The sequence below is a fragment of the Ictidomys tridecemlineatus genome, chromosome 12 (assembly GCF_052094955.1).
Source record: "Ictidomys tridecemlineatus isolate mIctTri1 chromosome 12, mIctTri1.hap1, whole genome shotgun sequence".
NCBI lineage: Eukaryota > Metazoa > Chordata > Mammalia > Rodentia > Sciuridae > Ictidomys > Ictidomys tridecemlineatus.
In genome coordinates, this window is record NC_135488.1 from 100795608 (window position 1) to 100823076 (window position 27469).

The 27469-nt window shown below is 46.4% G+C and overlaps 1 protein-coding gene and 1 long non-coding RNA gene across 3 annotated transcripts in view; one reads left to right on the forward strand and one right to left on the reverse strand.

Moving 5' to 3' along the window:
* The first annotated feature begins 78 nt into the window (after window positions 1-78).
* On the forward strand, window positions 79-2431 carry LOC120885072 (uncharacterized). Its single transcript, XR_013429161.1, has 2 exons — window positions 79-213; window positions 1744-2431. It is a non-coding gene; the product is annotated as an uncharacterized LOC120885072 (long non-coding RNA).
* Window positions 2432-7610: 5179 nt separating this feature from the next.
* Mapre3 (microtubule associated protein RP/EB family member 3) overlaps window positions 7611-27469 on the reverse strand; it is a 53290-nt gene continuing 33431 nt past the window's right edge. The window contains exons 2-7 of one of the 2 annotated variants that reach the window (XM_078029512.1): window positions 12080-12207; window positions 11302-11447; window positions 10502-10703; window positions 9093-9247; window positions 8808-8960; window positions 7611-8535 (exon numbers count right to left, since the gene is read on the reverse strand). In XM_078029512.1, the coding sequence (XP_077885638.1) occupies window positions 8467-8535; window positions 8808-8960; window positions 9093-9247; window positions 10502-10703; window positions 11302-11447; window positions 12080-12200 (846 nt within the window). In that variant the 5' untranslated portion in view covers window positions 12201-12207 and the 3' untranslated portion in view covers window positions 7611-8466. Of the gene's footprint in view, window positions 8536-8807; window positions 8961-9092; window positions 9248-10501; window positions 10704-11301; window positions 11448-12079; window positions 12208-27469 lie in introns of those variants that run through there. The other variant, XM_013357416.3, reaches the window with a different exon arrangement.

A 27469-nucleotide genomic window follows, 5' to 3' on the forward strand; every position in this document is an offset into this window, starting at 1 on the left:
GCCGGCGCGGGCGCGCGCGGTGCCACGTCTGCCGCCGCCGGCGCCGCGAGGCAGCCTGGGACTCGTAGTCCCCACCGGCGCCGCGCCGCACCCCGGCCCGAAGCCGGACGCTGGTCACCCGGGACACCTGGGGCGTGGAGGGCCACCTGCGCTGGCTGAGCTGGAAACGGACTCTTCATTTTTCTTGATTTTTCTAGTGGCACTCGAAGGATGGTATGGAAATATTTCTCACCTGGGGAGAGTTTGAAAATTAAATGCTTTTTTTTTTTTCATTCTAGCATTCCTGTGCTAGCGACTAACTTTGGGTTAAATGGGCAAAGTCTGCGGAAGAACAAAGGAGAGCGTGGGCTGGAGGGAGGGGCCGAGTGTGGGGAGGGGGCCCCAGGGGGAGGGGGCCCCAGGGGGAGGGGGGGGCTGGAAAACTCTCGTGGAAATCCCACCTTTGCTGGGCTCTGGGAAACTGGGTTAGCTAGTGCCAGGGTTCCCCTTCTAGGAAATGAGAACGAGCAGGCTCTAGCTTCCATCACCAGAGCCCATTCCAGGTTACAGATGTGGCAGGAAAGGGAGGACCAGGAGAATAAAAATGTGCTCATTTTGTGTACACCTGTGTTTGAAGATGAGATGCATACCTGCCATGCTGAGGTGGAGTATATATTCTATGATAGACTATACCTTTCAACAGGATACACAACTGAGGGACTCCTTAGGAAGGAGACGGGCACTTGAGATGGGTCCTGAGGAATGGGAGAATTTTCAGGGTTGGGGATCAGGGTAGGTGGAGAGAACACTCCAATTGTGTGAGTCCTTTGTTAATTGGTTTGAGACAGGATCTCACTTTGTTCAAAGCTGACCTTAAACTCCTAGCCTGAAGTGATTCTCCTGCCTCAGCCTTCTGTGTAACTAGGACTATAAGCACCCAGGTGTGCACCACCGTGCCAAGCTAAGTCACTTTATTTATTTTTTAATTTGTTCTAACTAGTTATACATGACAGTAGAATGTATTTTGGCAATTCTACACAAATGGAGTACAATTTCTCCTTCCTCTGGCTGTACATGGTGTAGAGTCACACTGGTAGTGTAATCATACATGTATATAGGGTGATGTCTGTCTCATTCCACCATCCTTCTCATCCCTGCACCCCCTCCCCTCACTGTCACTCCCCTCTACACAATCCAAAATTCCTTCACTCTTCCCCACTCACCCCCACACACCTGATAAGCATCTGCTTATCAGAGAAAACATTTGGCCTTTGTTTTTTTTGGGTTTGGCTTATTTCGCTTAGCATGGTATTCTCCAGCTCCATCCATTTACCTGCAAATGTCATAATTTCATTCTTCTTTAAAGCTGAGTAATATTCCATTGTGTATATGTAACACATTTTCTTTATCCATTCATCTATTGAAGGGCATCTAGGTTGGTTCCATAGTTCTAGTTATTGTGAATTGAGCTACTATAAACATTGATGTGGCTATAGTGTGCTGATTTTAAGTTCTCTGTATAAACCAAGGAGTGGGATAACTGGGTCAAATGGTGGTTCCATTCCGTTCATACTGCTTTCCATAGTGGTTGTATCAATTTGCCATTAAGTCAGTTAATTTAAGCAAAGGCATAGAGGGTAGGAAGCTAGAAGAAAATTCAGTGTGACGATGCTTAATGGGACTTTGGAAGTGATGAGGTTGGAAAGAGACTTGAAGCCATTATGCCAAGGGCTTTCCCTGCTGAATCTGGACTTTATCCTTCAGGTCCTGGGAATCCAGTGGGAAGGTGGCATGCTCTACTGTTTTGGAAAGCAAATGTGGCTGTGTGGAGGGGAAAAGCAGGTGGGAAATGCCCAGCTCTTGAACCTCCTCCCCTGGTTTTGCCTCAAGGGGCTCTGACTTGAAATGCTTTTGTCAAGGAACACAATTGGGCTGATCATTATTAATCAATTCGTTTTTCAGATCAGTGGTTTACCTCTACTTAAAAGACAACAATAATGATGCCCCCTCTTTGTTCAATTCCTTCAGTGAGAAAGAATATCAATGGTCAATCTTATTCAGACACAGGAACCACACCTGGAGGCTAACCATAGACATATTTGTGAGCACTGGCATGGCCTATTTCCAATGTAGAAGACCTTGAGGCTCTCTGTGGGAACACTTCCAGCCAACTCCTTTGTCCCAGATGTGGAAAACTCAAGGTGGGGTGAACCCAGATGGAAGTTATATGAAGGAAGGTGGGGGTGAACTTGGATGGAAAGGAGGACTATAGCCTTAATACTTTATAATGCATGGTGTTTAACATACACGTTGCTCCATGCTCTGCCCAGAACTATGTATAAACTCCTAAGCTGGCACATTAAAATGGATTTTTCTGCTATCAGGCCCTCTTCTGCATCGTGGGAGTCCTAGCTCTTCTGGCTTAAATAAATCTTGCTCCATTTACTCTTCCCTTTGGTGATTGCATGTGGATTTTATTCTTTTTTTGTGTGTGGGGGGTACTGCAGACTAAACTCAGGGGCACCTGACCACTGAGCCACATCCTCAGCCCTGTTTTTTATTTTATTTAGAGACAGGGTCTCACTGACTTGCTTAGCACCTCGCTCTTGCTGGTGTTTGCTTTGAACTCTTGATTCTCCTGTCTCAGCCTCCTGAACTGTTGGAATTATAGGCAAGTGCCCCTGTGCCTGCATTGGAGTTTATTCATGAAAATTTGTGAGACAGGAACCCAGAGGAATATTTTTTGTGTGTATGTCTTGCTGGAGATTGAACACAGGGCCTTGTGCATGCAAGACAAGCACTCTACCAACTGAGCTATATCCCCAGCACCTGCAGAGGAAATTGGTGAAGCGGGAAATCTAGTCTCATCTCAAAACTCCAGTTTCAACAGAAGAGGCCCTATTTGGGGAAGAGAAGCAGAACTGGTTTTCTTTAGATGCAAAGGAGGGGCTGCTCCATGGCAGAAACCTAAGGGTAGGGGAGGGATTTTTTTTTCTATCACTCATCAAAATGTCTGGCAGATTATCTGTTGGAACATGGCACTTAGGGAATAGAATCCATGCCTTTACTTATCCTGCAACATTTCCTTCTGGGTCAGGCCCTGTGCTAGGTGTGGAGCTGTGCGATACACCTCCTGTGCTCATGAGGAACTTGAAGCCTGTATGGGAGACTAATGTATGAACAGAAAATTACATTTACTATCTTAAGTGTCCAGAGGAAAGACACCTTGTTGTGGGGTAGTGGGAGGACCTGGGGAAGCAGTGGCTTTACATTCCTGAGCTCTAGATGTTTGAAGGGCAGCCTCAGACATTACTACAGAGGAGAGCTTGTAGATAGGTCCCGCATGAGGTTTCAATGTCCAGAAGATGTTATGCTAAAGAGGTTAAGTGGTGTTCAGTGTAGGGACAAGAAGAATGAGGTCACTGAGCATCGTTTGCCTGTCACAGTGGTCCATTTTACCTATTGAATATAGCCCCTGCTACTTATTTTAAAAGGAACATGTTTTCTTTTCTTCCTTTCTCTCTCTCCCTCCATAACCTGGGGATGGGGAACAAGATTACCTTGAGTTATCTGTTCTCCAGAAGAACTAGGAGTGACTATTTCCCAAATTAACAAGTGAATTTCAACACACTGTCACGGTGCACCTAGGACCCCTTGCCAGGGCACACCTGGATGTAGCCTTGGAAGAGTTTCTTTCTTTCTTTTTAAAGATCTGGAACTTTATTTATTTATTTATTTATTTATTTGCATTACAATTGTTAATATACCTTTATACAATAGTTTATCATATCTCTGATTATATATAAGGTATGTTGACACCAAATTCACATCTTCATACATGTATTTTGTATAATGATGAGGGTCTCCTTTCACCATCCATGCTATTCCCCTTTTCCCTCCCTTTCCCTCCCACCCCTATTCCCTATCTAGAGGCAATCTTCCTCCCTTGCTCTCCCTCCCAACCCCATTTTGAGTCACCCCCCCTTATATCAGAGAAGACATTCGGCATTTTTTTTTCTTTTGGGATTTGCTAACTTCACTTAGCATATCTTCTCTAATGCCATCCATTTCCCTGCAAATGCCATGATCTTATTCTTTTTTATTGCTGAGTAATATTCCATTGTGTATAAATGCCACATTTTTTTTTATCCATTCATCCACTGAAGGACATCTAGGTTGGCTCCACAGTTTAGCTATTGTGAATTCGCTGCTATAAACATTGATATGGTTGTGTCCCTGTAATATGCTGTTTTTAGCTCCTTTGGGTATAGTACAAGAAGAGGAATAGCTAGGTCAAATGGTAGTTCCATTCCCAGTTTTCCAAGGAATCTCCATACTGCTTTCCAAATTGACCACATCAATTTGCAGTCCCATCAGCAGTGTATGAGTGTACCTTTTTCCCCATATCCTCGTCAGCACTTGTTGTTGTTTGTCTTCATAATGGCTGCCACTCTTACTGGAGTGAGATGGTATCTTAGAGTAGTTTTAATTTGCATTTCTCTGATTGCTAGAAATGATGAGCATTTTTTTTTTGTATATTTGTTGATTGATTGTATATCCTCTTCTGAGAGGTGTCTGTTCAGGTCCTTGGCCCATTTATTGATTGGATTATTATTATTATTTTTTTTTGGTGCTGATCTTGTTCAGCTCTTTATATACCCTAGAGATTAGAGCTCTATCTGATGTGTAAGGGGTAAAAAATTGTTCCCAGGATGTAGGCTTCCTATTCACCTCACATATTATTTCTTTTGCTGAGAAAAAATTTTTTAGTTTGAATACATCCCATTTGTTGATTCTTGGTTTTAATTCTTGGAAGAGCTTCTTTAAAAGCTCTCTGTTTTCCCTGCTGGCAGAACCACAGCCACTGGGACTGGAGTCTCCCCGTGTTTCTTCTTTGCTAGCAAAGCAATAAACCTTCCTTTTCCTTTTACTCAAAATCATATCCTCATTATTAAGTTGGCATGAATTGGCATTGGGAACAAGGATCAGGCTTTCAGTAACATGCCCATTGCATTAGTTTCTCCTTACTTCTGTAACTGTCACAAAGCTAGTGCTTAAAACAACACAAATTTATCATTTTAGGATTCTGGAGGACAGAAGTCTGGGTCAAATTTCCTTTGACTAAAGTAGAAGTTGTAACAGTGGTCCTCTTTATGTTTTAAATATAGCCCTTGCTGCTCTGACACTGCAACTTGGTTTTTTTTTTTTTTTTTTTGAACTGGGGATTAAACTCAGGGGTACTCGACTGCTGAGCCATATCCCAGTCCTTTTTTTGTGTTTTATTTAGAGACAGGGTCTCACTGAGTTGCTTAGCTCCTTGCCATTCTGAGGCTGGCTTTGAACTCTCAATCCTCTTGCCTCAGCCTCCTGAGCCCCTGGGTTTATAGGCATGCACCACCACACCTGGTTTGCAATTTATTTTTAAAATGGACATGTTTCTTTCTCTTCCTCTCTCCCTGCTCCTCTCTAATCTTAGGGGAGACAGGATTGCCTTTTTTCCCCATCCTAAGCAGATTTATCTCTCCTTGAGTGCACATCTACCATGGGAATGAAGTAATCCAGACTTTGAGGAAGGTACTAGAAGATCTTAGAAATGACTGTCCCCCAAATTAACAAGTGAATTACAATTCCAGACAGAGAACACATGGAACGTAACCTTTCAGCCACCTCTTTAAAAGCCCCCTGTTCCTATTGATGGGCAGAATCACAGCCTCTGGGATAGAAGTCCCCTGTGTTTCTCCTTTGTAGAAAAGCAATAAACTTTCTTTTTTCCTTTTTCTCAAAACTGTGTCCTCGTAATTGGATTGGCATTGGGGATTAGAAAGGAGCTTTCAGCAACAAGACGACTGTAGGGGTGTGTCCTTGGAGGCGCCAGGGTAGAAGGCAGTTCTGCTTTCCCAGATGTTCCAGGCTGCCTTCACTCATGGCCCCTTCGATCTTCAATGCCAGCAAGAGTTGGTTGAGTGACTTTCACATGATATCATTCTGACCTTTTCTACCTTCCTTTTCTACCCTTATGACACTTTTGATTATATTGGGCCCCCTGGGTAATCCAGGAATCTCTATGCTAAGGTTGTTCAGTTGTTCATAGTCTCAAATCCATCTGTAATCTTAATCGCCTTTGCCATGTAATCTTGAATATCCGCAGGCCCTGGGGATTATGATGTGGGCATCTTGCTGTCTACCACATACATTCACTTTATGATCAGGGTGATCTTGGCCTGAAGATGAACATTGGATAGTGAAGAATGACCCTACCTTTTTATAGCATCTACTAGAATAATGGAGGGAAAGCCTTTTAATATTAGGGAAGGGGATTAAGCATCATCAAGACAAATAAAAGCAAGCAAGGAACTTGTTGGAGAAGAAAAAGAACAAATCCAGAATTATCTATGTATGTGGGAATGGGAGTCAGAAGGTAAAGGAATGAGGAATGAACAGATGGGAATGGCTTATTTACGGCTCTACTGGATCATTAGAGGAAAGACAGTGGTCTGGGAGGAGGGGCTTGGGACAGAGCACTAAAGAGACTGCCCAACTACATTTTGGTCATGGGCATACTAACGATGTCAAGGACATAACTGCCAGGGCTGACCTGAAACTGGAGGAGCTTCTGGCCCACCTCTGTGGCTCTGAGGATGAGCACTGTGCCATGAGTCAAGAGTTCTGAATTGTAGTCTGTTTCTACTACCTCTTTCAAGTTGTGTCACCTGTGGGCCTCAGACCTCAGAGCTGGTTTGGGTAGCTCCAAGGTGCTCACATTGACATCAGCACCGTTGGTCCCTGTTGGTTTCCAGGCCCTTGGCTGTGATGGCCCTGGGCTGGGCACACCCTGGGGCCATGTGGATGCTGTGGCAGTGTCCTGACTCCCTCTTCCCATTACTGCTTGTTTCTGTAAAGGAACCACTGGGACATTGCTGTCTTCCTGGGTTTTAGTGCTCAGACTAAAACTGCTTATTCTCTATACCCTTCTAGCTCTGTCACATGAGTCCCTGTCCTCAGCTGCATCACTGTTGTGAGGTGTGTGAGCTTTGACAGGTGCAGGGGGCCCATATGCAATCCAATTTTGCCCAAAGGAGACTGGAACAAAGCACCTCTTTACCAGCTCCCCACCACTTGATGGGGCTGCCATCATCAGCCATGGCTCCAGACTTTGTTCCTCCTCAGGGAAAAGGTCTTGGGGCCCCCATGTCTTCCCTTAGAAGTCTGTCACCAGTATTGAGAGTTGGGCCTAGGTCACAGCCCAGTGCCAGTGGTGGTTTCTTTTTCTTCTTCTTCTTCTTTTTTTTTTTTTTTTGGTGGGGGGAGGGTACCAGGGATTGAACTCAGGGGCACTCAACCAATGAGCCACATCCCCAACCCTATTTTGTATTTTATTTAGAGACAGGGTCTCACTGAATTGCGTAGTGCTTTGCTGTTGCTGAGGATGGCTTTGAACTTGCAATCCTCCTGCCTCAGCCTCCCCAGTTGCTGGAATTTCAGGTGTGCTCCACCACACCAGGCTGCCAGTGGTGGCTTCTGATGGCAGTGAAGCTATGCCGCATAATCGTCACTTCTAGAGAGGAGGGGTAGCTGGAAGGTGACAAGCCCTGAGACCCAGGCTGTGGCTGAGTTGAAGGAGACATGGGACAGACTTTTTACCACACAAGTTTATTTAAATAAAAGTGAACACATATGCAGGCTGGTGCCCGAGGGGCAGGGGAGGGGAGGCTGGCGGGTGGGAGGCAGACGTACAGTGAGGGCCAGGCAGAGTCTGTGTGGTGTGAACTAGGCTGCAGGAGGGAGTAGCTGAGGGCTTTGGGGCAGTACTGGGCTTTGGTGCTGGGACAGAGGTCTTGGGTGAGTGAGCCCAGTGCCAGGAAGTCACTGCTGTCCCTCGCATGCTCCCCTCCCTCTCCCTGACCCCTGGGGCCACAGCACTGCCTCCTCAGTCCCCTCCTTCTCCTCACATCAGCCTTCCCCCTCAACTATTGGGAAGTCAAAAGACAAAATAAATAAGAATCAGTGAGTCCTGCCCCGGACTGGGCCAAGGGAAAGGGGAGCCAAGCCAGGCATGCTGCCCCCAGCCCCGCTGTCAGCCCTGGAAAAAACAGGTAAAGTGCAAGGACAATCCAGTAAGTAAAAATATACCAATGACTTTGTCAAATATACAGCTGCTGGCTGTTGGGGGAGCAGGTGGCTGGCTGGGTGGGTGGCGGCAGCACCCTGGGAAGTGTTGGCCAACACAGCATAGAGACAACGGAAATAAATAGGGGTGGGGAGTGGGCAGGGGTCCTGCTCCCTGGGCCAGTGCCACTGGGGACCAGGACAAGGCCTCTGCCTGCTCACCTGCCCCATCCCCCAACCCCCCTCGCCGGGCTCCCCAATGCTGCGGCACTGACACAAAGCACCCGGCCGGCTGACTGGCTGGAGGGAAAGAATTATAATGTGGGGGTGGGCATGGGGGGAGGCACGGAGCCGTGCAGTCAGCCAGGGCTGGAGCCGCCCTCAGTACTCGTCCTGGTCTTCTTGTTGGTGTTCTTCAATCTCATCATCCTCAGGGGGTGCAAATCCTTCCTGGAGAGGGCAAGGAAGAGGGCTAGTGATCCAGGCAGGTCAGGCTGAGGTGTCAGGTCTGATATGGTGGCGTAGGAGATGGGGCTGAGCACCCAGAAGCCCCGAATTATAGTCCTGCTTTTCCTGCTACTGGCTGTATGCAACTCTGGGCTAGTGACTTCATCTCTCTCCTTATTAGTAAATGTTCTCCAACGTCCCTTCTGGTTCTACCATGCTTCTGGTCTCAGGGTGGCCCACAGGCCTGGGCCAGTAGTAGGCAAAGGAGCACTCACCTCAGTGGCATACAGAATGCCAATGATGCCTGAAATGACAGGGCTGTTTTCACTCTCGTGTTCCTGGCAGATGAGCTCGATGTCACGCAGTTTGCTGAAGTAGAAGTCTCGCTCCTTTTCCAGCCCGTCCACTGTCAACTTCAAGTCCAGGAGCTGCTCAGGTGGAAGGTGGTGCTCAAGCTAGAGTCCCTGCCCTGCCCACCCCCTCTTGACCTTCTGATGCCCAGTGTGTGTCTTGGCCTTTGTACCAGGGCTATCTCAGCTACCCTTTCCCATACCACTTACCTGTTGGTTGAGTTCAAGAATTTGGGCATCAGTCTCATGGCCACCATTTCGGGCTGATGGGGGATTCTTCCGGAGGATGCAGGGTGGGGCCACATTGCTCAGTCGGCCAGAGGTCTGCATGTTCTTGGGGCCTGTGGGGGATGTCCTCTGTGGAACTGCCCAGAGGAAAAGAGTCAGATGTGGCCACAGGAGCCCATAGTTCACATGGCACAAGACAGCGAGGTGTGAGGACTGCGGGGGCAGACCCATGCGACAGGCAGACACACCCCACTCAGGAAGGGCATCTACATCTAGGCTTCGAGCCTCGGCCACACATGACACTACAGCAGCTAGGCAGCCCTTTGACAAGCCTGGGAGAGCAGGGACCACAGGGAACTAAAGGAAGGTGTGAGAAGTCAGGGCACAAAGAGAGCTGGCCTGAGGGAGGACTGAGGTGCTGGGGCTGTGAATCAGGGAAGTGGAGCTGGGAGAGTTCAGGGCCCTCTTAAACTGACAGCAGGAACCCAAGAGAAAGCAGTTGGCTCAGGGTTTCCCCTAACACAAGCAACTAGCCCAAAGCCACCCTCCCTGTGAAACCTGTCCCACACCTCCTGGGTCCCTGTCTTAGGATGGGCTCTGTTGCCCTCTGCTGGGCTGGACCCTCTAGCCACACAGCTGGGCAGGGACCCCAGCTCCTCCGAGCATAGCCTGCATGCTATGGCCACTTGCTTTCTAGCCACTTCACCTCCCTAGATAGAGCGGCTGCTTCTAATGCAAAGCAAGCAGGTGAGTGGGGACAGGCCCAGGCGGGACAGCAGCGCAAACAGAGGAGGCGGCTCTGCTATGACGGGTCAGATGTAGGCTAGGGCTGCTCCTCTCTCTTCCTTCCCAACCTTGCTGTCCCCCCAAAGGCCCTATTGCTTCTTCCCCTGCCCCTTTAGCACCCAGACAAAGGCTCATTCTAGAGATTCATCTCTTGAGGACTTCGCGCTAAGGGCCTTGGAATGGGGGGAGATAGGATCCAGCTTGGCAAACTCCTGCCCCTGGGTATACAAAGGGCAGGGACAGGAAGGGACTATGGTGCTGGTATAAGACCTTGGCCTAATGAACTTGGACAGAGAAATCATGCCACTTTGCTGCCTGTGATCTTGAAGGCAAACAAGTTAGCTCATGCTAGGATAGGAAACAAAGTCCCCTGGGCCTCAGGTGCCACTGTGCTGGTGCAGGTGGCTTTCAGAGTGGGTTTTGGAGCCCTCTCACCCCTTCCTGAGATTCCCAACAAGCAGGCAGCAGGCGGCGCCATCTGAACTCCGTGATAACAGTCTCCTCCAGGCTGGTAAGGCCAGGCCGGCGGCCCTGGGGGCACTCCTGGCTGTTGAGTCCTGCCGGCCTGGCCCCCCAAACTCCCTCCCCCAGCTCGGGCACGTTACCTGCTGTGCCAATGAGTTTCTTGGATTTGTTGAAGATCTGATCACCTGGGTTAGGAGGTGGTGCTACGTCCTGGCCCTGCCGCGCCAGCAGAGGGTTGTAATCCTTTCCATCATAGTTTGCGTCAAAGAATTTCTTAAACCACTGAATAAACTCAAAATTATCTTGGAATTTTCCTTTCACTAATTTTTCTACAGGAATGATCTGAAATAGACCACATAAGCAGAGCACTTTAGCCACCTGCTGCGCAGGGCCGCCTTCCTCTGTGAGAGGACCGCTGCTCTCAGGAAAGCCAGCCCTGGGCTGCAGCATTGCCCACCTTCTCCACCTGCCCCCCTCCCATGGCACCAGAACAGACAGGCAGGCTGGCAGGCTGGCCAGTGATCCAGAAGCCATCCTTCTCCCATCGGCTCAGGAAGGACTGTGTACGGATGTCTCTTGGTTCTGCTGCCTGCACGTGAGCTGAAAGCTCAAGACCCACAGCCCTGGGACTATTAAGGTGGGAAAGTGAGCAAGGAGATTTCTGCAGCCCTCCAGAGACACACAACAGGAGTGGTGTACAGTGCCTGAGTATTTAGGGGTGTGGGGTCCGTGGAGGAGAAAGGGATGGCAAGTGGTGGTGGGTCCCACTGTGCTTTGGGCTGGGGAAGCATTTCCTTTGGAGAGTTGGGTGGAGGAGGGAGTGAACACACACACACACACACACACTGGAGTAACCCAAGCAGCCCATCACTCCAGCTGGTGGGCCATCTTCTTCCCTGGGTACATAGCTCCTCAGGGCCCCAGAGTGGCAGGCACCTACTTTGTCAACACCCATCTTCTTGAAAGCTGCTTGCAGCACCTTGAAGTTGTGGATGTATTCATGTTCTAGTTTGGCCTGGAACTTGACCTTCCTCAAGTGCACACAGCCAGGGAAGAGCATGTCCATGAACTGGCAGTAGGCTGCCCCTGTGGAGAGGCACGGCTGACTGAGGCAGGTTCCAGCTGCTCCCCTTGAGCTGCTCTCTCACCCCCACAGGCCCTGTGCTGGTCTACTCCCCTGACCTGGACCCTCATCTCTCTCCTTGTCATGGGGTGAGGCCAATCATACTACTTACCAGTTAGACACAGCCAATTTCCCCCCAGCTTTCTAAGAATATGCCTATTTGTAACTATTGCTGCATACTGTATGCCACCACCATTCTCAACACTGTGTAAATGTGGCTCAATCCTAACAGTGACCCTAGGTAGATAGTTGATGGGACTGCCACTGTACAGATGAGAAAAATGAAACCTTGAGAGATGTAATGATGTTCCTAGAGCTGCACCAGCAGTATAGGAGCTAAGAGCTGGACCCACAGCAGCTACACTGACCCTGTGCTGTTAACCTGTGGCCTGTTTTTTGACCCCCCATGGGCGCCTCTCTGCCTCTTCACTTTTTCTGCTTGTTTCCTGGCTTCAGCTTCAAGCAATGTGACTACTTTGGCTCTCCAGCTCTTCTTCATACTAATGACAAGAAACTTTATTTGCTGTACTCTTCTGCCTTCACACCCTGGCTTCCTCTCCCTGCAGCAGGGCTGCTCCCCATCCCCACCTCCTACCTGAACAGAGCTGTTCTATCTTGGTATAGTTGAGGTGCAGAGAGTCATTGACCCATGCAAGCATATCATGGCGACTCAGATTTTCACTGGTCACAGATGTGGAGTACACATTGACGGCCATACCCCAGCTGCAAAGAAAGAACAGAGGTGAGGTCAGACCTGGGGCCTCATGCTGTCCTTCAGCAGCAGACAGAGGAGGCGCTGGATGCCCCCTGGGGAAATGAGAAAACCACTGCCTTCAGACCAGCTTTGCAGTTCACCCTCCTAGAAAAGGGGCACTTATTCTTTAAACATTTAACTAGTGTCTTCTATACACCAGATCTGTGCTAGGATGTGGTACAAAGTTAAGATGTGGTCTCTGCCTTCCAGGAGTTTAGACGGGCAAATTCCTTCAGCAGGGAGAGATGGGGCAGTAAAAGAAGCATATAAAAATTCAAGAATGGCACAAACAAGGGTGTGCTCACTTCTGCTTGGCAGGGTCAGTTAAAGGTTCAGAGTAGAGATGTTGGAACCTGATGGGAGTAGGAATTTTCCAGACACACAAAGGGATGTGGTAGAAAGGCATCGCAGGCCTAAGGACTAACAAGAACAAAGACACGGCTTATTCCTGGAACTCAGAGTTGTTCAGCAGGCCTGGGGAGCAGGTTTCTGTGTTGGGGTGTGAAACATTGAGGTTGGCAGACACAGATCTGGAAGGGCTTTGTTTACCAGGATGAGGAGTCTGGATTTTCTATTTAGTCAAAGGGAAGCCATCAGAGGGATATTAAGTGATAGTAACCTCACCAGATTCTGTGTTTTAGAAAGCTAATTAAGCTTTACCTCTGACCTATTGGCTAACCCAGAGGCACCTAAATTCTACTTGTCCAGAACCTTCTCTTAAAGCATGTTTCTGTTCCTGTATTTATTATTGTGGTGAATGTCACCCTGGTCCCCAGTCACTTGATTTGGAAACCTGTTGGGTTGCCCCAGCCAGTCTACTCTCCCTCCAGTACATATCTGCTCATGCCTCAACCCTCCCTCCTCCAGATGCCTAGATGTTCCCACCCTGGGACTTCTCTCTAGCCAAAGCTACCAGGAGCCTCCTTAGAGGCCTTCTATCTTCCAGCTCCTCCCTCCCACAATCCATCCCTGACACTGCTGTGGTCAGAATCCATCTAAAAGTAGGCCTGGCCATCCACACCCCAGTTTCAAACGCTTTTAGCCAACAGTTGTAAACAGGACACTGTTGGCCTTTTCAACCTCATACGCTTGAACTCTTTAGTACTCACAGTGTTGGAAACAATTTTGAGTTAGTGTCCAATATTTTAAAGTTGGAAGCTTCACACAAACAATGTGGGATTTCTGGTTTTTGGCAACTGTGGGCCTGTGTTCTGGCACCACAACCAAGCTGGAGCTGAGTAGGGGCGCCCACCTCTGGTCATCAGGTGGACTGCTTCCCTATCCCCCATCCCCATCCCCAGAGAGGCCAAGTGTCTGCTGTTTGTCACTGTTAAGAGGGAACCATTTCTTGTAACTAAGTCTTTATCAGAAATGGAGAAACAACATAGACCAAAAGGATCTTGTATTCTGAGAATTGTGATAGTTCATTTTTCTAGGGTGAAGAAGTTCCTCCCATGCGTAATATACAAAGTATCTCTGTGAAGTAAGAATACACATAGCCCACTTCCCCACAGGCAACCCAGTCCCCTGTAAGCAGCTGAATGTGACCCCTTCTCTACCACTTATCCAACTTCTAAATGAAACCCACCACTCCAGCCTTAACTCCCACTTCATTCCCCCAGTGAGAATCTGGTGGCCACTCCCTACTCACCCTGTCCACGGTGCTGCTCCCACTGCAGAGTCCGTTCATTCACTGCTCCCCAGTCCCTGGACCAAAGCCCTGGGGCTACATGGGCATCTGCTTATTATCACTCCAACTCCTGCACCCTACCCCAGACCCCTGAATCAGAATCTGCCTTGGACCAAGACACCCAGAAGGCCTGCAGGCACAGTCAGGTGTGAGAAGCGTGCTGTAGAGAAGGGGCCCAGCTTGGCATCCTCTGGACTTGCTCCCCTCACACTCCCTCTCAACCCTAAGCATATTTATCGCATGAAACCGCCTAGGTACATTTATATTTAATATAATTCTTTTGAATAAAAATCATGATGAAACCCTCTTATTTATTCTAGTCATTCTTCCTTTTAAAAATAAGCCTTGTCCTTCATTGCCCAGAGAAACAGAGGCCAGGCAGGGCTCTGAAGCCAAGAAAAACACAAATTATTGTCCTGGGAGCTTCTAAAGACTTAGGATTTGGCAGTTTCAGAGATTTCCCAGAGTAATTTTGACTGCATTTGAAGCTCCTCTTACACAATGGCTTTGAGCTCACTGCCCTGTACTCTGAGCCTCACCTCACACCAAAACTGTTTATATGACGCTTCCCGAGAAGAAATGGGGATTCTTCTTCCTGTCACAGGCAAGGTGTTCAGTAATGTTGTTGAAGGGTTGAGTGACACACGTCCTGTCCTCATGTCTTCTCTTTCATCAGCTTCTGGCCTGAGTCCCCCACCTCCCCTCAACCTGTAGGACTTGGCTTCTCCATTCTCTCCAGAAAACTTCCTCTGAGGCCCTGTGGGGCTCTATAGCACTTGAATCACAGCTCCTCGTGGCATTTGTCTGATTCTCTCAAAATTGTGGACCATGTCTCTGTTTTTTCCACCTGTGTGTGAGCTATTCAATGGACAGGCTGTTTCATTTAACTTTGGACCGAGTCTTGGTGGAAGGGAATGGTAGAGAGTTAGGAGTGCACTGCCAAGCTCTCAGGGCACTCACCTAAAGAATCAGCAGTGGGAGCAGATGGGAGCATGAGGACACTATGCTTTGAAAGAGGCAGGATGGGGAGGGTCAAGGAAAGTGCATTTTATTTCCATATTTATTTCATATGAACTGTGAGGAACTGGAAAGATCGTCCATCTTCAAGGAGTTTATAAATCTTACTGGGGAGACACACATGAGAATAGAACCAAATGCCCCAAGGTGTGGTGCTTGCTACAGGAAGTCAGGACAGAGGGAGAGTGCAGATCAGAGTGAGGTTTTTATGAATGGTCCCAAGTATGAGTGGTCAGACTCTGCCAGGTCTGCAATGGGTCTGCAGAGGCTGGCCAGGCCTCTTGTGTGGTGGATATAGGCTATTCTGGTAACTGTCCAGAATGTCTGGAAGCTTTCCAAGACTCAGAGACTCATTTCTCTGGAAGGACCCAGGGCCATTTTTGTCCCTGGGCTTCTGGGGGCAGCATGATTCAGGACCAGCTGTGGCTGACATTCTGCTAGGCCTCAGAGGGTCTCAGCTGGTTGGGGGTGGTTCTGGGGGACTAGAGAGTTCTTAGGGTGGTCCTAGGAATTCCTGAGCCCCTTTAGGGATTTTTTTCTGTTTAATGGGTATGAGTTTCAAAGGCTGCTGATGCTTCTGATAATGATGATGATTTTTCCATACTCAGGATTGAACCCAAGGTTGGTCTTGGTCTATCTCTGAACTACATCCTCAGCCATTTTTTATTTTTTATTTTAAGACAGACAGAGTCTTGCTACATTGCTGAAACTGGACTGAAATTGCTACATTGCTGAAATTTCAATCCTCCTGCCTCAGCCTCCTAGGTTGCTGGGATTACCAGTAGGAGAATCTGCACCTTTGATTATTGAAGAAAAGCAGAGGCAGTGGTCCTAGTCCAAGGTTGTGCTGTGGATTTTGACTGAAATTATTTGAACCTCAAAGATACTCCAACCTGAGTGTGAGCTCTCTGGGATTGAATGCATTTCAAAGGCTCCTTGATAGAAGCAGCCCAAATGTGTGTGTGTGCACATGTGTATAATAAATGTTAGTGTAGATGTGTGTATGTATAATAAGTATGTACATATTATGCTCACACTCCAGGTAATTTTGATGTACAGCCAGTCATTAAAACCTCAGCCCTCACTGGATACATGGGCTTAGCTGGGATTTACTGGCCTATGTTGCAGTGGCATAGGTGGGGATGCTGGGCCTTTTTGCCCTCTCCCTAGAGGTATGTGTTAGCCATCTTCCTTCTTGGTACCAAGGAAAAATCGTCAGTTTCCCTGGAGTTTAGAACACAGGTGAAGAACCTGCTATCAGGAGTTACCAAGAGCTACATAGCTATTTGGAAAATGCTCAGGTCTTCTTGGGTTGGCCAGAAACTCCCAGTTTTGTCAATGCTTGATGATGGGAGGGCATAGATCATCTTTGATCAGTCTGAATCTAGGGTCCCAAAGTGGCCACAGTGCCTGAAAGAAGGGAGCTGAAAGAGACTACCCCTTTAGGGTCTACTAGTCAGTCATGCTTCACCCATAGGGTTTGGGAGAAGGGGAGACAGCTAGTACTAAGACTAGAGCCATTGTCTGGACTCGGGACTGGCTCAGGTTTGCTCTCACAAGTGGTGCTACTTTCTGCCCTGGTTGGGGTTCATCTTGACTCAAGAGACTTTTCTAATGCACCCCAGGATCTCTAAAATGACCCTCTGTCACACTTTCTGGAGCTTGATGAAGAAACCAGCCTTCCTGCTTCCTCACCTCTTGTTTCACTAGGGAGGGCAGTGCCCTTTTAGTTTCTCTTTCCTGAGTTTGGCCTTCTGCATGGAACTAAACATGACCAGCAGGTGGCACTCTGGTCCTGAACAAAGACTCCTTTAACCCCTTCCCACATCCACCAAACCCCTTTCCCTAGCTCAATTTAGAAAAAGGAAAGCCCCTAACTTTGATCTGGCTCCCCAGAGAAGAAGCTGGTTTCTACCAAGACCCAGTGATGTCAGGGAAGGGGGTTGAGTGCACTGAGTCTCAAACTCCAGTTGAATTTCCTGCTCCACATGTTCTCTCAGAGCTGGGCCAGCTGGAGTGGTCTGGGTATGAAGTCTGCTCTAATATTTTGAACTGGACTAAACTAAAGCCACAAGTTGAACTCATAAACTGATCCAGATTCTGATGGCCTTTTGAATTGGGCATTGACATGGGCCTGGACTCAAATAAGGGAAGTTGCTGGGCAGAGGTACAGAAAGCACTTGCCCATGTATCTGAAAAAACACACTTGTTGCCAGGTGCAGAGGCACATGTCTGTAATCTTGGTGGCTTGGGAGGCTGAGGCAGGAGGATTGCAAGTTCAAAACCAGCCTCAGCAATTTAATGAGGCTCTAAGCAACTTAGCAAGACCCTGTCTCAAAATTAAAAGTGGCTCAGTGGCTAAGCATCCCTGGGTTCAATCTCTGGTACCAAAAAACAAAACAAAACAACCCTTGCCCTCTGCCAAAATAAAACAAAACAAAAAACAACAAAAACCCCACACTTGTTACCAAGAGCTCTTCACCTCCCTGAAAGAATGATAGAGAACTACCAAGATCAGGCAGGCCCTGTCTTAAAGGCTGCACTAGCAGGGCCTTCCACTCTTGTCTCTATGTTTCCACTCTCACCAATGGTACAGGGTGACCATCAAGAGTAGGAGGAGCTCCTGACTGGGTTATAGCATGACACCCTCCAGGTTGGCTGGAAACCCTATTTAAGGATCAAGGTAAGATGCTGACTTTGAAAAAAGCCTGCTGTGCAGGGACTTGACTCCTGCTAGTAGGTCTGGAGATGGAGCAAACCGGAAATTGAGGGGGTTTAATCTGGTGACTTTGCTAAATCACTTCCTGGGCTAGGACCATCAGGCTTATGGTGTAGTCACCAGCAAGGAAAAGCTGCTATGGTTCTCACTGCGAGAGGGGAGCTGCTGTAGACTGAGAGCTTGAAAATGGTCATCAAAAACCAAATCTTGATATTTCATAGTCAGAAGAGTTCCCTCCCAGACACTAAGGCGGCACTTATTTAGGCAGTTCTATTCCTAAATCTTAAAGATGGTCAAAAAATTTGCATAACTCTGAAATCTCACATTCTAATATTGAATGGTCTTAGCAGCAGCCTAGATCTAATTTCAGAGATCTAATTGTAAAATCTATCTTCCACAAATATGTCCTAAAGACAATGTAGGGCCCCTCAAACTTCCCTAATTCTCTAGGGCTCTCTTTACTCCAAGTTTAGCCCTATTCTAGTTGGGCCCTGGAGAACCCCCTGCAGATCCCATGTCACCACCTCCACCCTGTGTGGCTAGCAAAGGCATACAGGTATTCCAGAACTGTAGGTGGTGGCTGGCATGCTACCAGCCAGCTTCAAAGTGTCTGTGCATTTAGAGGTCTGGATCATCATCAGACCACTTAGGTTCAACTCCTGGCTCTACTGTGTCCTGTTTGATTTTAGGCCTCAGTTTCTTCATCTATAAAATGGAGATGGTGACAATTCCCACATCATAGAGCTATTTTGGAGACTAAGTGAGCCATGCATACAAAGCACTGAGCACAGCGCCTGCTATGCAGCATTTGCTAAGTGCTTTCAGCATCACTGGGAATACAGTGAGAATCCAAGGAGACTTGTTTGAGAAGCAGGTGTCTGACACACTGTCAGCTTAGAGCCTCTGAGACTATGGAACGGACAATCCAGAAGGGAGACACACTATAAAATTGTGCTTTTATCTGCCCCTTGTATCTAGAACAGCTATTTGGGCTTCTTAAAGCTGCATCTCTGACCACGATCCCTCCCCAGTTCCACATTTCCCACGTCTTCTCTGTAGATGTCATCTTACCGGCCAGGGAAACCAGAACAGATGCTGTGGGATCAGAGGAGAGAGTTCTGCAAAGCCTGCCAAAACGTGTCTGCTCCTGAGGTGGGGCTATGCCCATTGTCACTGGGCTACCCCTTCCAGCCCAGGCCCAGGGGGGCTGAAGTCACCTGTTTGGAAAATCTGCAAAATTGCTACCCTTTCCCCCCTTGGCTCACACATCCAGGTTGTTCTGGGGTTGCATGGAGGCGATATGTAAAGGCAGGGATGAAGGGTTCTGAGGGGCTGGAGGAGCCCTGCCAGCGGGTCACAAAGCCCTGGCACATGCAGCCAATCATCTTCTTCTCATGGCTGAGCAAGGACCTGACTCATAGAGAGGCTCAAAGCTGAATTGGTTAAAGGTACAGATGGGGCAACTGGAATAGTACCAGGGTTGGCTGGGGGACCGGCATGTGTCTACTTCAGCAGATCCAGGACAAGGGATAGTTATAGGGTCAGGTAGGGACTGGAGCTTTTCCAGGATTCTGTTCTCCTGAAACTTTCAGGTCTTTTATCTCTTTCTCAAGATCCTAAGCCCAGCAGAGATCCCAGACATTGGTTCCTGGATGTGTCCCTGAACACAATCTGAACTCACAGAGGCTTCCCCAGGCTGGTCTGGTGATGCTGCCATTCCCCTCGTATCCGCTGGTTAGCGGAAGCCACGCTCAGGGAGAGTACCAGATGGTTGCTCTATCTGACCTGACTCACAGGCTTAAGGGAAACGTGGAGTGTAGTAAACAGAAATCCTATTGCTAAAATTAATCTCATTTAGTAGGGCCTGGCTAAGTGGGCAGATAGAAAGGCAACACTTTCTTTCTAAAGGTTCTTCCCTGAAAGTCTAAGTTCTTTAAACACTTATGTGGGTGTGTTGAGGAGTGGTGGGGTGGCACTGGGGATTGGGCACAGGGGCATGCTAACACTAAGCTACATCCCCACCCTTTTTATTTTGAGACAAAGTCTTACTAAGCTGCATGTGCTGGCCTTGAATTTGGCATCCTCCTGCCTTAGCCTTCTGAGTGGCTGGGATTATAGGTGTGCACCATTGTGCCTGGCTAAACAGCTACTTTTAAGTCAACAAACTTTCATGGAGCCATCATCAAACCAAGGGTACCAGTAGTAGCTTCTGGAACCTGCAGTGTGGTGAGACAGGGTTTATGGCAGACATGGAGCTTGTTTGTGCGCTTTGCCACTTTCTGCTTAGAGACTGTGGGAAGTGGATGAGGGAATCCATGCCGCAGTTCTCATATCTGAAGAGTCTGAATGGTGACATTAAGGAGGGTACAAGAATACAAGAGACGCTGCCTGTGGGAGCCACAGTCTCTTCATCACCTTTTGGAGGCTAAGCAATTTCAAGAATCATATTTAACTCACATTCTTCTCTCGAGCACCCTGCAGCCCCTCTGACCAGGGTCCTGGGTAGGGAGAAAGCAGGAACAGGCTTGGCTTTCCATTCTCTGCTGCCTGATCTTCATGGCCCTTTGTAACTTTTGGAACTATGCCACTCATTTCTCTCTTCAGTTACCGTGGGCTCTGCTTGATAAGTAAATCTTGAAGGGACAGGTCACCAGGGTGGGGTCAGATGGCAGGTGGACTCAGAAAGGACAGTTTTCTTGTTTCTGTGTGTCCATCTGGAGGAGGTGCTGCTGGCTATGTGAAGGGGTGAGCAGAATGCCAGCTGCATTCTCTGTCCCGCACAACCACATGCCTCCGAAAGCCTGGGGTTCTTAGCAAGAGACTTGAATGTCTCCTCCTCTGACGCATGGATCATGGTGCTGCCAGATTCCTCAGAGCAGGGCTTAGCATGGTCCCAAAGTGGAACCTGCTGGGAGCACCTTTCTGCCTGACCTGCTCTGGGGGTGGGCAGCTGGCCCATCTGCAGCTGGCCTGAGGACAGAGAGGGAAAGCAGCTGCAGGAGCTGCTGTGATGCGTTGGGAAGGACTTCCTTGTTTCCAGTAGCCCTAGAGAATCTCATGCTTCCTTCGTGGTCCTTCATGTTCCAAAATCATGGGCTGTTTCTTGGGGGATACATACAAGCCACGTCATTTTATGTTTCTTCAAAACTCTTTCTTCAGCAGTCTGGTCGGTCTGTAGCTGCCAGATGGGCTAAGCAGCATGTCCTCGCCCTTCTCAAAATGCTTGGAGTCCATGTGCTGTTAGCCTGCTTCCCTCCATCCCTACACATGGCCCCTTCTCTGCTGTCATCCTTCTTTCCACTCCACATTCATCCACTCTCAGATACCTCCCAGTTTTATTTCCTTGCCCTTGTGACAGGCCCTGACTACTCATTTATCCTCTAGCCTGTCCACCAGAAAGTCTGACCTGATGTCTACAACAAATGTAGTTAAGATTCAGTGTTATTTGATTCTGTCCTTCCTCAAGACTCCAAGTCCACTCTACCTGCCTGTCCAGCAGGACTAACTTCAAATGGAGACAGTCAGCACCCCCTAGTGGGGACACAAACGGAGGGCTTGCCTCCTTTCATGTAGCTGCTTTCCTGGCCTGCTGCAGGGCCACCCGCAGTGCCCCTCTCATGGGTTAGAGCAAACGTCTTCAAAAATTCTTAATTATGAACTCTTCCGAGTTATATGAGGAAATAAAAACAGGAGTCAAGTGATTTACCTAAGTTCAAGATCAACCACTGGCACAGTCAGAGCTGAGCCCAGGCCATCTGAACCCAATCCCATGCTCTTTCCATGCCAGCGCACTGTGGCAGGAAGAGAAGTTTGATTTTACAAAGCTCTGGTGTAGGAAGAGGAAAAAAGAATCTCATAGATTCTTCTTTCTCTAAGTTATTGCAACACTGGCTTAATTTAAAAAATTTTTTGTAGTTGTAGATGGACAGAATGTCTTGATCTGTTTATTTTTATGTGGTGCTAAGGATGGAATCCAGTGTCACACGTGCTAGGCAAGTGCTTGCCACTGAGCTACAGCCCCAGTCTTTTTAATCAAGTTTTCACTGGCCACTGTCACAACATGCTAAACACCAGCAAGGCACCATGGAGCCTTTTAAGGGATCATTTTAAGGCCTGGGTCTTATCTTTAAGGAGCCTTATACGGTCTGAAGAGAGAGGGGTAATTCCTAAAACAAGAAGGAGCTTACAAATTGAAATGTATAAAGTACTCAACAGTGAAAGTAAATTTGACATTCAAATGTCTCAGTGTGCAAAGGATGAGTGGGGGCTCAGTGGGTAGATGGTTTCTGGGGAAAGGCGGCATCTAATTTGGGCCTTTAAAGATGACAGAATGTCAGGAAGAAAATTTGGGTCATGAAAACATGTTTACTATTACTTTTATTTGAAAAAGTGAGCATACAACCTGTGACTAAGTCTTAGGAATGTTAGGGCATGCAATCAAGGTAAGGAGGGGAAAGGGAGGGCCCTGTTTCATGGAGGATGACATCTGCCCTGTTTAATGAAGCTGCCAGACCTTAGGTGGAGAATGTCATTAGATTGTGTAACAATCTAATGTTGAAATGTGGGGACAGAAGCTACACTTGCAGACAGTTAGGGTGTCCCAGACTATTTGCCCAGAGGATGCTGAGGAGGGAAAATAGAGCTTGTTTATAAAGACCATTCATATCTGCTGCAGCATTTTGGGTAGAGTGGCTGCTGCAGGGTGGAGAACAGCTTGATTCCTTTAGTTAAAATTTAGAGCAAAAGAGAAATTAAACATAGGCCTGTGCTCTTAATATCCTCCCATCCTCTTGCAGAACCCACAGCCTCCCTTATGTAAGTTCTAGAACTTATGTCAAGGAGCCTAGTAAGCACAACCCTCTGAGCTATGCTCAGCTGCTTAAAACACTGTGCAAGAATGAAAAGAAATAATGGGTGAAATGTTAATATAATAAAATCTTAATTAAGTTGATTATTTGAAAAACAATGTTTTAAGTATTAGTTTACTGCTCTATTTAGCTGTGGTTAATCAGAACCCCTTTGGACCTTTAGTTTTGTTGGAAATTACTGTATTAAGACAGAGAAGGAGGGGCTGGGGATGTGGCTCAAGCGGTAGCGCACTCGCCTAGCATGCGTGCGGCCCGGGTTCGATCCTCAGTAGCACCACATACCAACAAAGATGTTGTGTCCGCCAAGAACTAAGAAAAAATAAATAAATGTTAAAATTCTCTCTCTCTCTCTCTCTGTCCCCCTCTCTCTCTCACTCTCTCTTTAAAAAAAAAAAAAAAGGCAGAGAAGGAGGGCTAGGGATATGGCTTAGTTGGTAGAGTACTTGCCTTGCATGCACAAGGCCCTGGGTTCAATCCCCAGTACTACAAAAAAAAAAAAAAAAAAAAAAGAGAAGAATAAACAAATTTGATTAGGAAGGACTTTGGGGTCCTCAGACGCCCACAGATGCCCACTCACTCACTCATTCACTTGCCATTTACGGAATGCGTGCTCCAGATACGGTATTGTGTACCAGGTGCTGTGCCAGGATTCAGAGGAAGGAATGGGACCCAGTCTGGGCCCTTGAGGAATCCAAGGACAGGGTGAGAGCTAGATGCATGAATGAAATAAGCAAAGGTCAATATACTTCACTTCAACCCCCAGAAGCTGCTGAAGCCACTTTGCTTCTTGGTTAGGGATAGCTTCAGAAAGGAAGCATTGCTTGAACTGAGAATCAAGAGAAAGGAAATGTATGGGGAAGAGGGAGAGACCTGCAAAGAGTTCACCCAGAACACATGTTGTGAGCAGGAGATGTGGCTAAAAAGGTAGACAAAAGCCCCATCACCAGAAGGGACTTTTGTACCCATGGTCTAAGACTAATTTTATCCTGGAGGGAAACTCACCAAAGGATTTTTTTCTTTTATGTATTGTAACAACACAAAATACTCGTATAGTTAAAATAACAGAGAATAACTTCCAAATCAAAATTATAACAAATGAAATCACAGTGCTTGGAAACTATATTCAATTTATAATTATTCAGAGTCTTTATTTTATATTCTTTTCTGGTTAATATTGAAGAGAATCCTACAGAGCTGCTGCATAAATCTGCACCCCTAAAATTTTCATGAACTTTTTATTTTGAAATAATTTCAGATTCAAAATTCCAAAAAGAACAAAGCATTCCCATGTATCCTCATCCAGTTTCCCCCAGAAACATCTTATGTAATAGTTATTGAATTCAGCAAGTTGACATTTGTATATTATTATACTACAAACCTTATTTGAACTTCACCCATTTCTACATGCACCTTTTTTTTTGTGTGTGTAAAGTCTGTGAAATTTTATCACATGTAAAGACTCATGTAATTATAGAATTGTTCTATAACCTCGAAGAAAATCCTTAGAGTTGCCCCGTGGGGATTGCGCCTCCTCCAGATTCCAATCTCCAACATAGATCTGTTCTCTACCACTCTGATTTTGTCATTTTGTAAATATTTTATATATATATATATATATATATATATATATATGATCATATAGTAACCATTGAGATTGGCTTTTTTTTTTTCCCTTCAGCACCGTATCTGGAGCACGCATTCCGTAAATGGCAAGTGAATGAGTGAGTGAGTGGGCATCTGTGGGCGTCTGAGGACCCCAAAGTCCTTCCTAATCAAATTTGTTTATTCTTCTCTTCCATCAACACTGCTGTATAGATTTTTTTTAATTGCTGAGTAGTATTCCAAGCAATGGAACACATGTGGATGTATCACAGTTCATCCATTCATTCACAGAAAGATATCTGAGTTATTTCCCATTTTTGGAGATTATAATAAACCCTATGAAAACTCCCAGGCTTCTCTTGCTTTGCCTACAAGAGTCTAGCTCTGGGAGTAATCTCTCCAGACCTTTCTGTCCTGTGGGAACCATAAAGCTAGGTGAGATGTGTAGTTCAAGACCCAGGCATTTGATCAGGAGCAACTCTTTGGATTGGCTGTCCCCAGAACTGCACTTTTGTCTTATTCTAAACCTAAATCTGTGCCCCTCCAGGACAGACTCCTGCTTCTTACATGCATTTACACTATCACCTAAATTTGTGACCTTATTTTTCTAGATGGCATAATTTCATCAAGGATAATTTAGAATTATAGTGCCCAGTTCAGAGAAACTTTGACATAAACAAAATTGTTTGAGAGGCACTTTGAATAACAAAGTTTTTGTTTATTTTTTTTATTTATTTGGTACCAGGGACTGAACCCAGAGGTGCTTAACCACTGAGCCACATTCCCAGCCTTTTTTTTTTTTTTGAGACAGGGTCTTACTAAGTCCTTAGGGCCTCCCTAAGTTGCTGAGGCTGGCTTTGAACTTATGATGCTCCGGCCTCTGCTTCCAAGGCAATAAAGTTTTAATCATCCAATTATTCACAGAATTATTTGGACTTAATTCATCAAGGTTCAGAATGACCTGTCTGAATTTCTATCCAGATGTGCACAACAACCTCTTTTTAAAAAAAAAAAAAATTTTTTTTAAAAATTGTAGTTGGACCAAACACCTTTTTTTAAAATTATTTTTTAGGTGTAGATGGACACAACACAATACCATTATTTTTATGTGGTGCTAAGGATCGAACCCGGGCCCCGCCCATGCTAGGCGAGCGCTCTACCGATGAGCCACAATCCCAGCCCTGACAAATACCTTTATTTTATTTATTTATTTATATGTGGTTCTGAGTATCGAAACCAGTGCCTCACACATGCTAGGAAAGTGCTCTACCACTGAGCTACATCCCCATCCCCACAATACCCTCTTAAACCAGAGCTAAAGAAGGACTAAAAGAGTCAAAAGCATGATAGAAAAGGAATAATGGTATCTTGAATAAGTCCTTGTAGGATCCTGACCCTCCCAGTCAAAAACTCCTATAGCTGGATGTATGGATTTGCTGAGGGCACTGGAGCCATAAATAGAATAGTCACTCCCCCTACCAAAGTCAAGACTGTTTTATTTTCAATGCCTCCTAAGGCTGCACTGCAGATACATACTCTGTTTCTTTAATGTTCTTTTACAGCACATTAGTCAATATTTGCTTGCCCTCTCCTGGGAGAATAAGCAACCCACCTGGACTGTTCTGCTCTGAGGATTTACCTAGGCCCATATTTTTCGCAAGTCCTCAACTAGAACCTCAAGGACCCTGTCCTTACCATTCTCCTCTTACCCCACATTATATGGTTTTTGTTGTGTCCTAAATATGAGGGGAGCTCTAAGACTGACTAAGTCATCTTTTGTTTTCTTTCTGAAAGAACAGAGGTTTTCAGAGGAGTCACATTTTTTTTTAATTGAGCTAAAGGTAATTAATAAACTGCAAACAGAGGAAAAGCCTTCTCTATCCCCTGCTTTTCTGACTAAAGGTAGGATATACATTCCCTTTTACCGTAGACAGTTCTTACCAGCCCAGAGACCCTCCAGAGGAATCTGCAAGCAGAACTTACTCCATGAGTTTCTCCCCAAGTATTTACCTTTGCCCAGTTTCTCACTTTTGGAAGAGTAAAGTCTCTTTCTTTTGTCCTGTCATGGCTCTACAGATTCACTGTTCTTTGTTGAAGATGCTCTGAGTCAGATGGTAAGCCATCACCTGAGGCTTCTCCTGCATAATGTGCACTCCAAATGTTAATAAACTTGCTTGTTTTTCTCTTGCTAATCTGTCTTTTGTTGGAGGGGTATGTCCCAATTATGAATTTATGAGAGCCAAGAAGAAATTTTATTTCCTTCTCAACAATGGAAGTCATCCATATCAATAAGCAAAGTCTCTCTTGGTCCCAGCACAAGGCTTACTCTCCTGCCTGACAGCCATGGATGCTGTGCTAGTGGAGGCTCTGCACACCTGGTTTTGGGGACTCCTTTACATTTGATGGTTCTCCTTGCTGTACACTATTTAGCATTCACTGAAAATACACAGCATTTCTAACCACCAGTGTGCTTACCACAAATGAAATGCTGGTCCTCCCTCCCTCATGGATTTCTATTCATTGTAATCATTCTTTGAGTCCTGTTACTCCGCCTTCACATGTCATGTTCTCAATAAGGCTATGTGGGCTATTGGCTTCTGCTCTAGGAAAAAGAAATTGTTAGGTAACTTTATTCAAGGACGAGAAAAACTGAGCCTTGATTTAGGAACCCAACCCAGGGGCATTCAGAATTGCTTTATTTTCTCTTCAAATTCTTTCAGTTCATGCTTTACAAAAGGCCTGGAAGTGGGGAGGATCCTTTTGAATGTTCAACTGACAGGATTTGCTACAGGATTGTGGGATGTAAAAGAAGGAGGTCAAGGGTGACTATAGGGTTTCTGGCCCAAGTCAATGGAAAGATAGAGAAAACTGCAGGAGGAGCAGGTTTGAGTGTGGAGTGAAGACCAGGAGCTTCTAATATTAAGTGATTAATATTGTGGACACATTAAAGAACAGTTAAGGATATTTGGAAACCTGTATTTTTTTTTCAAGGTGCTACATATGCTAGGCAAGTGCTTTACCACTGAACTATATCCACAGCTCTGGAAATATTTAATAGAGCATAATATTCTATGCTGTTCTTTAGTTATTCTCCAACTGCTGGATAGTTTCAATATTTAAATGATCCTATAACTAAAATCTTCAAATGTTTATTTTTTGTTTAAATATATGTCTCTTTCCTTGAGCAAGGAATTACTGGGGCAAAGGGCAAAACACTTTTTTTTTTTTTTTAAGTTTAATAGCTTTCCCAAAAGAATGTGACTTTCATTTGTCTTTCAGAAGTTCCATGCTCATTTCAACAGCTCTCACCAACACTGAGTGATATTTTTTAAAGT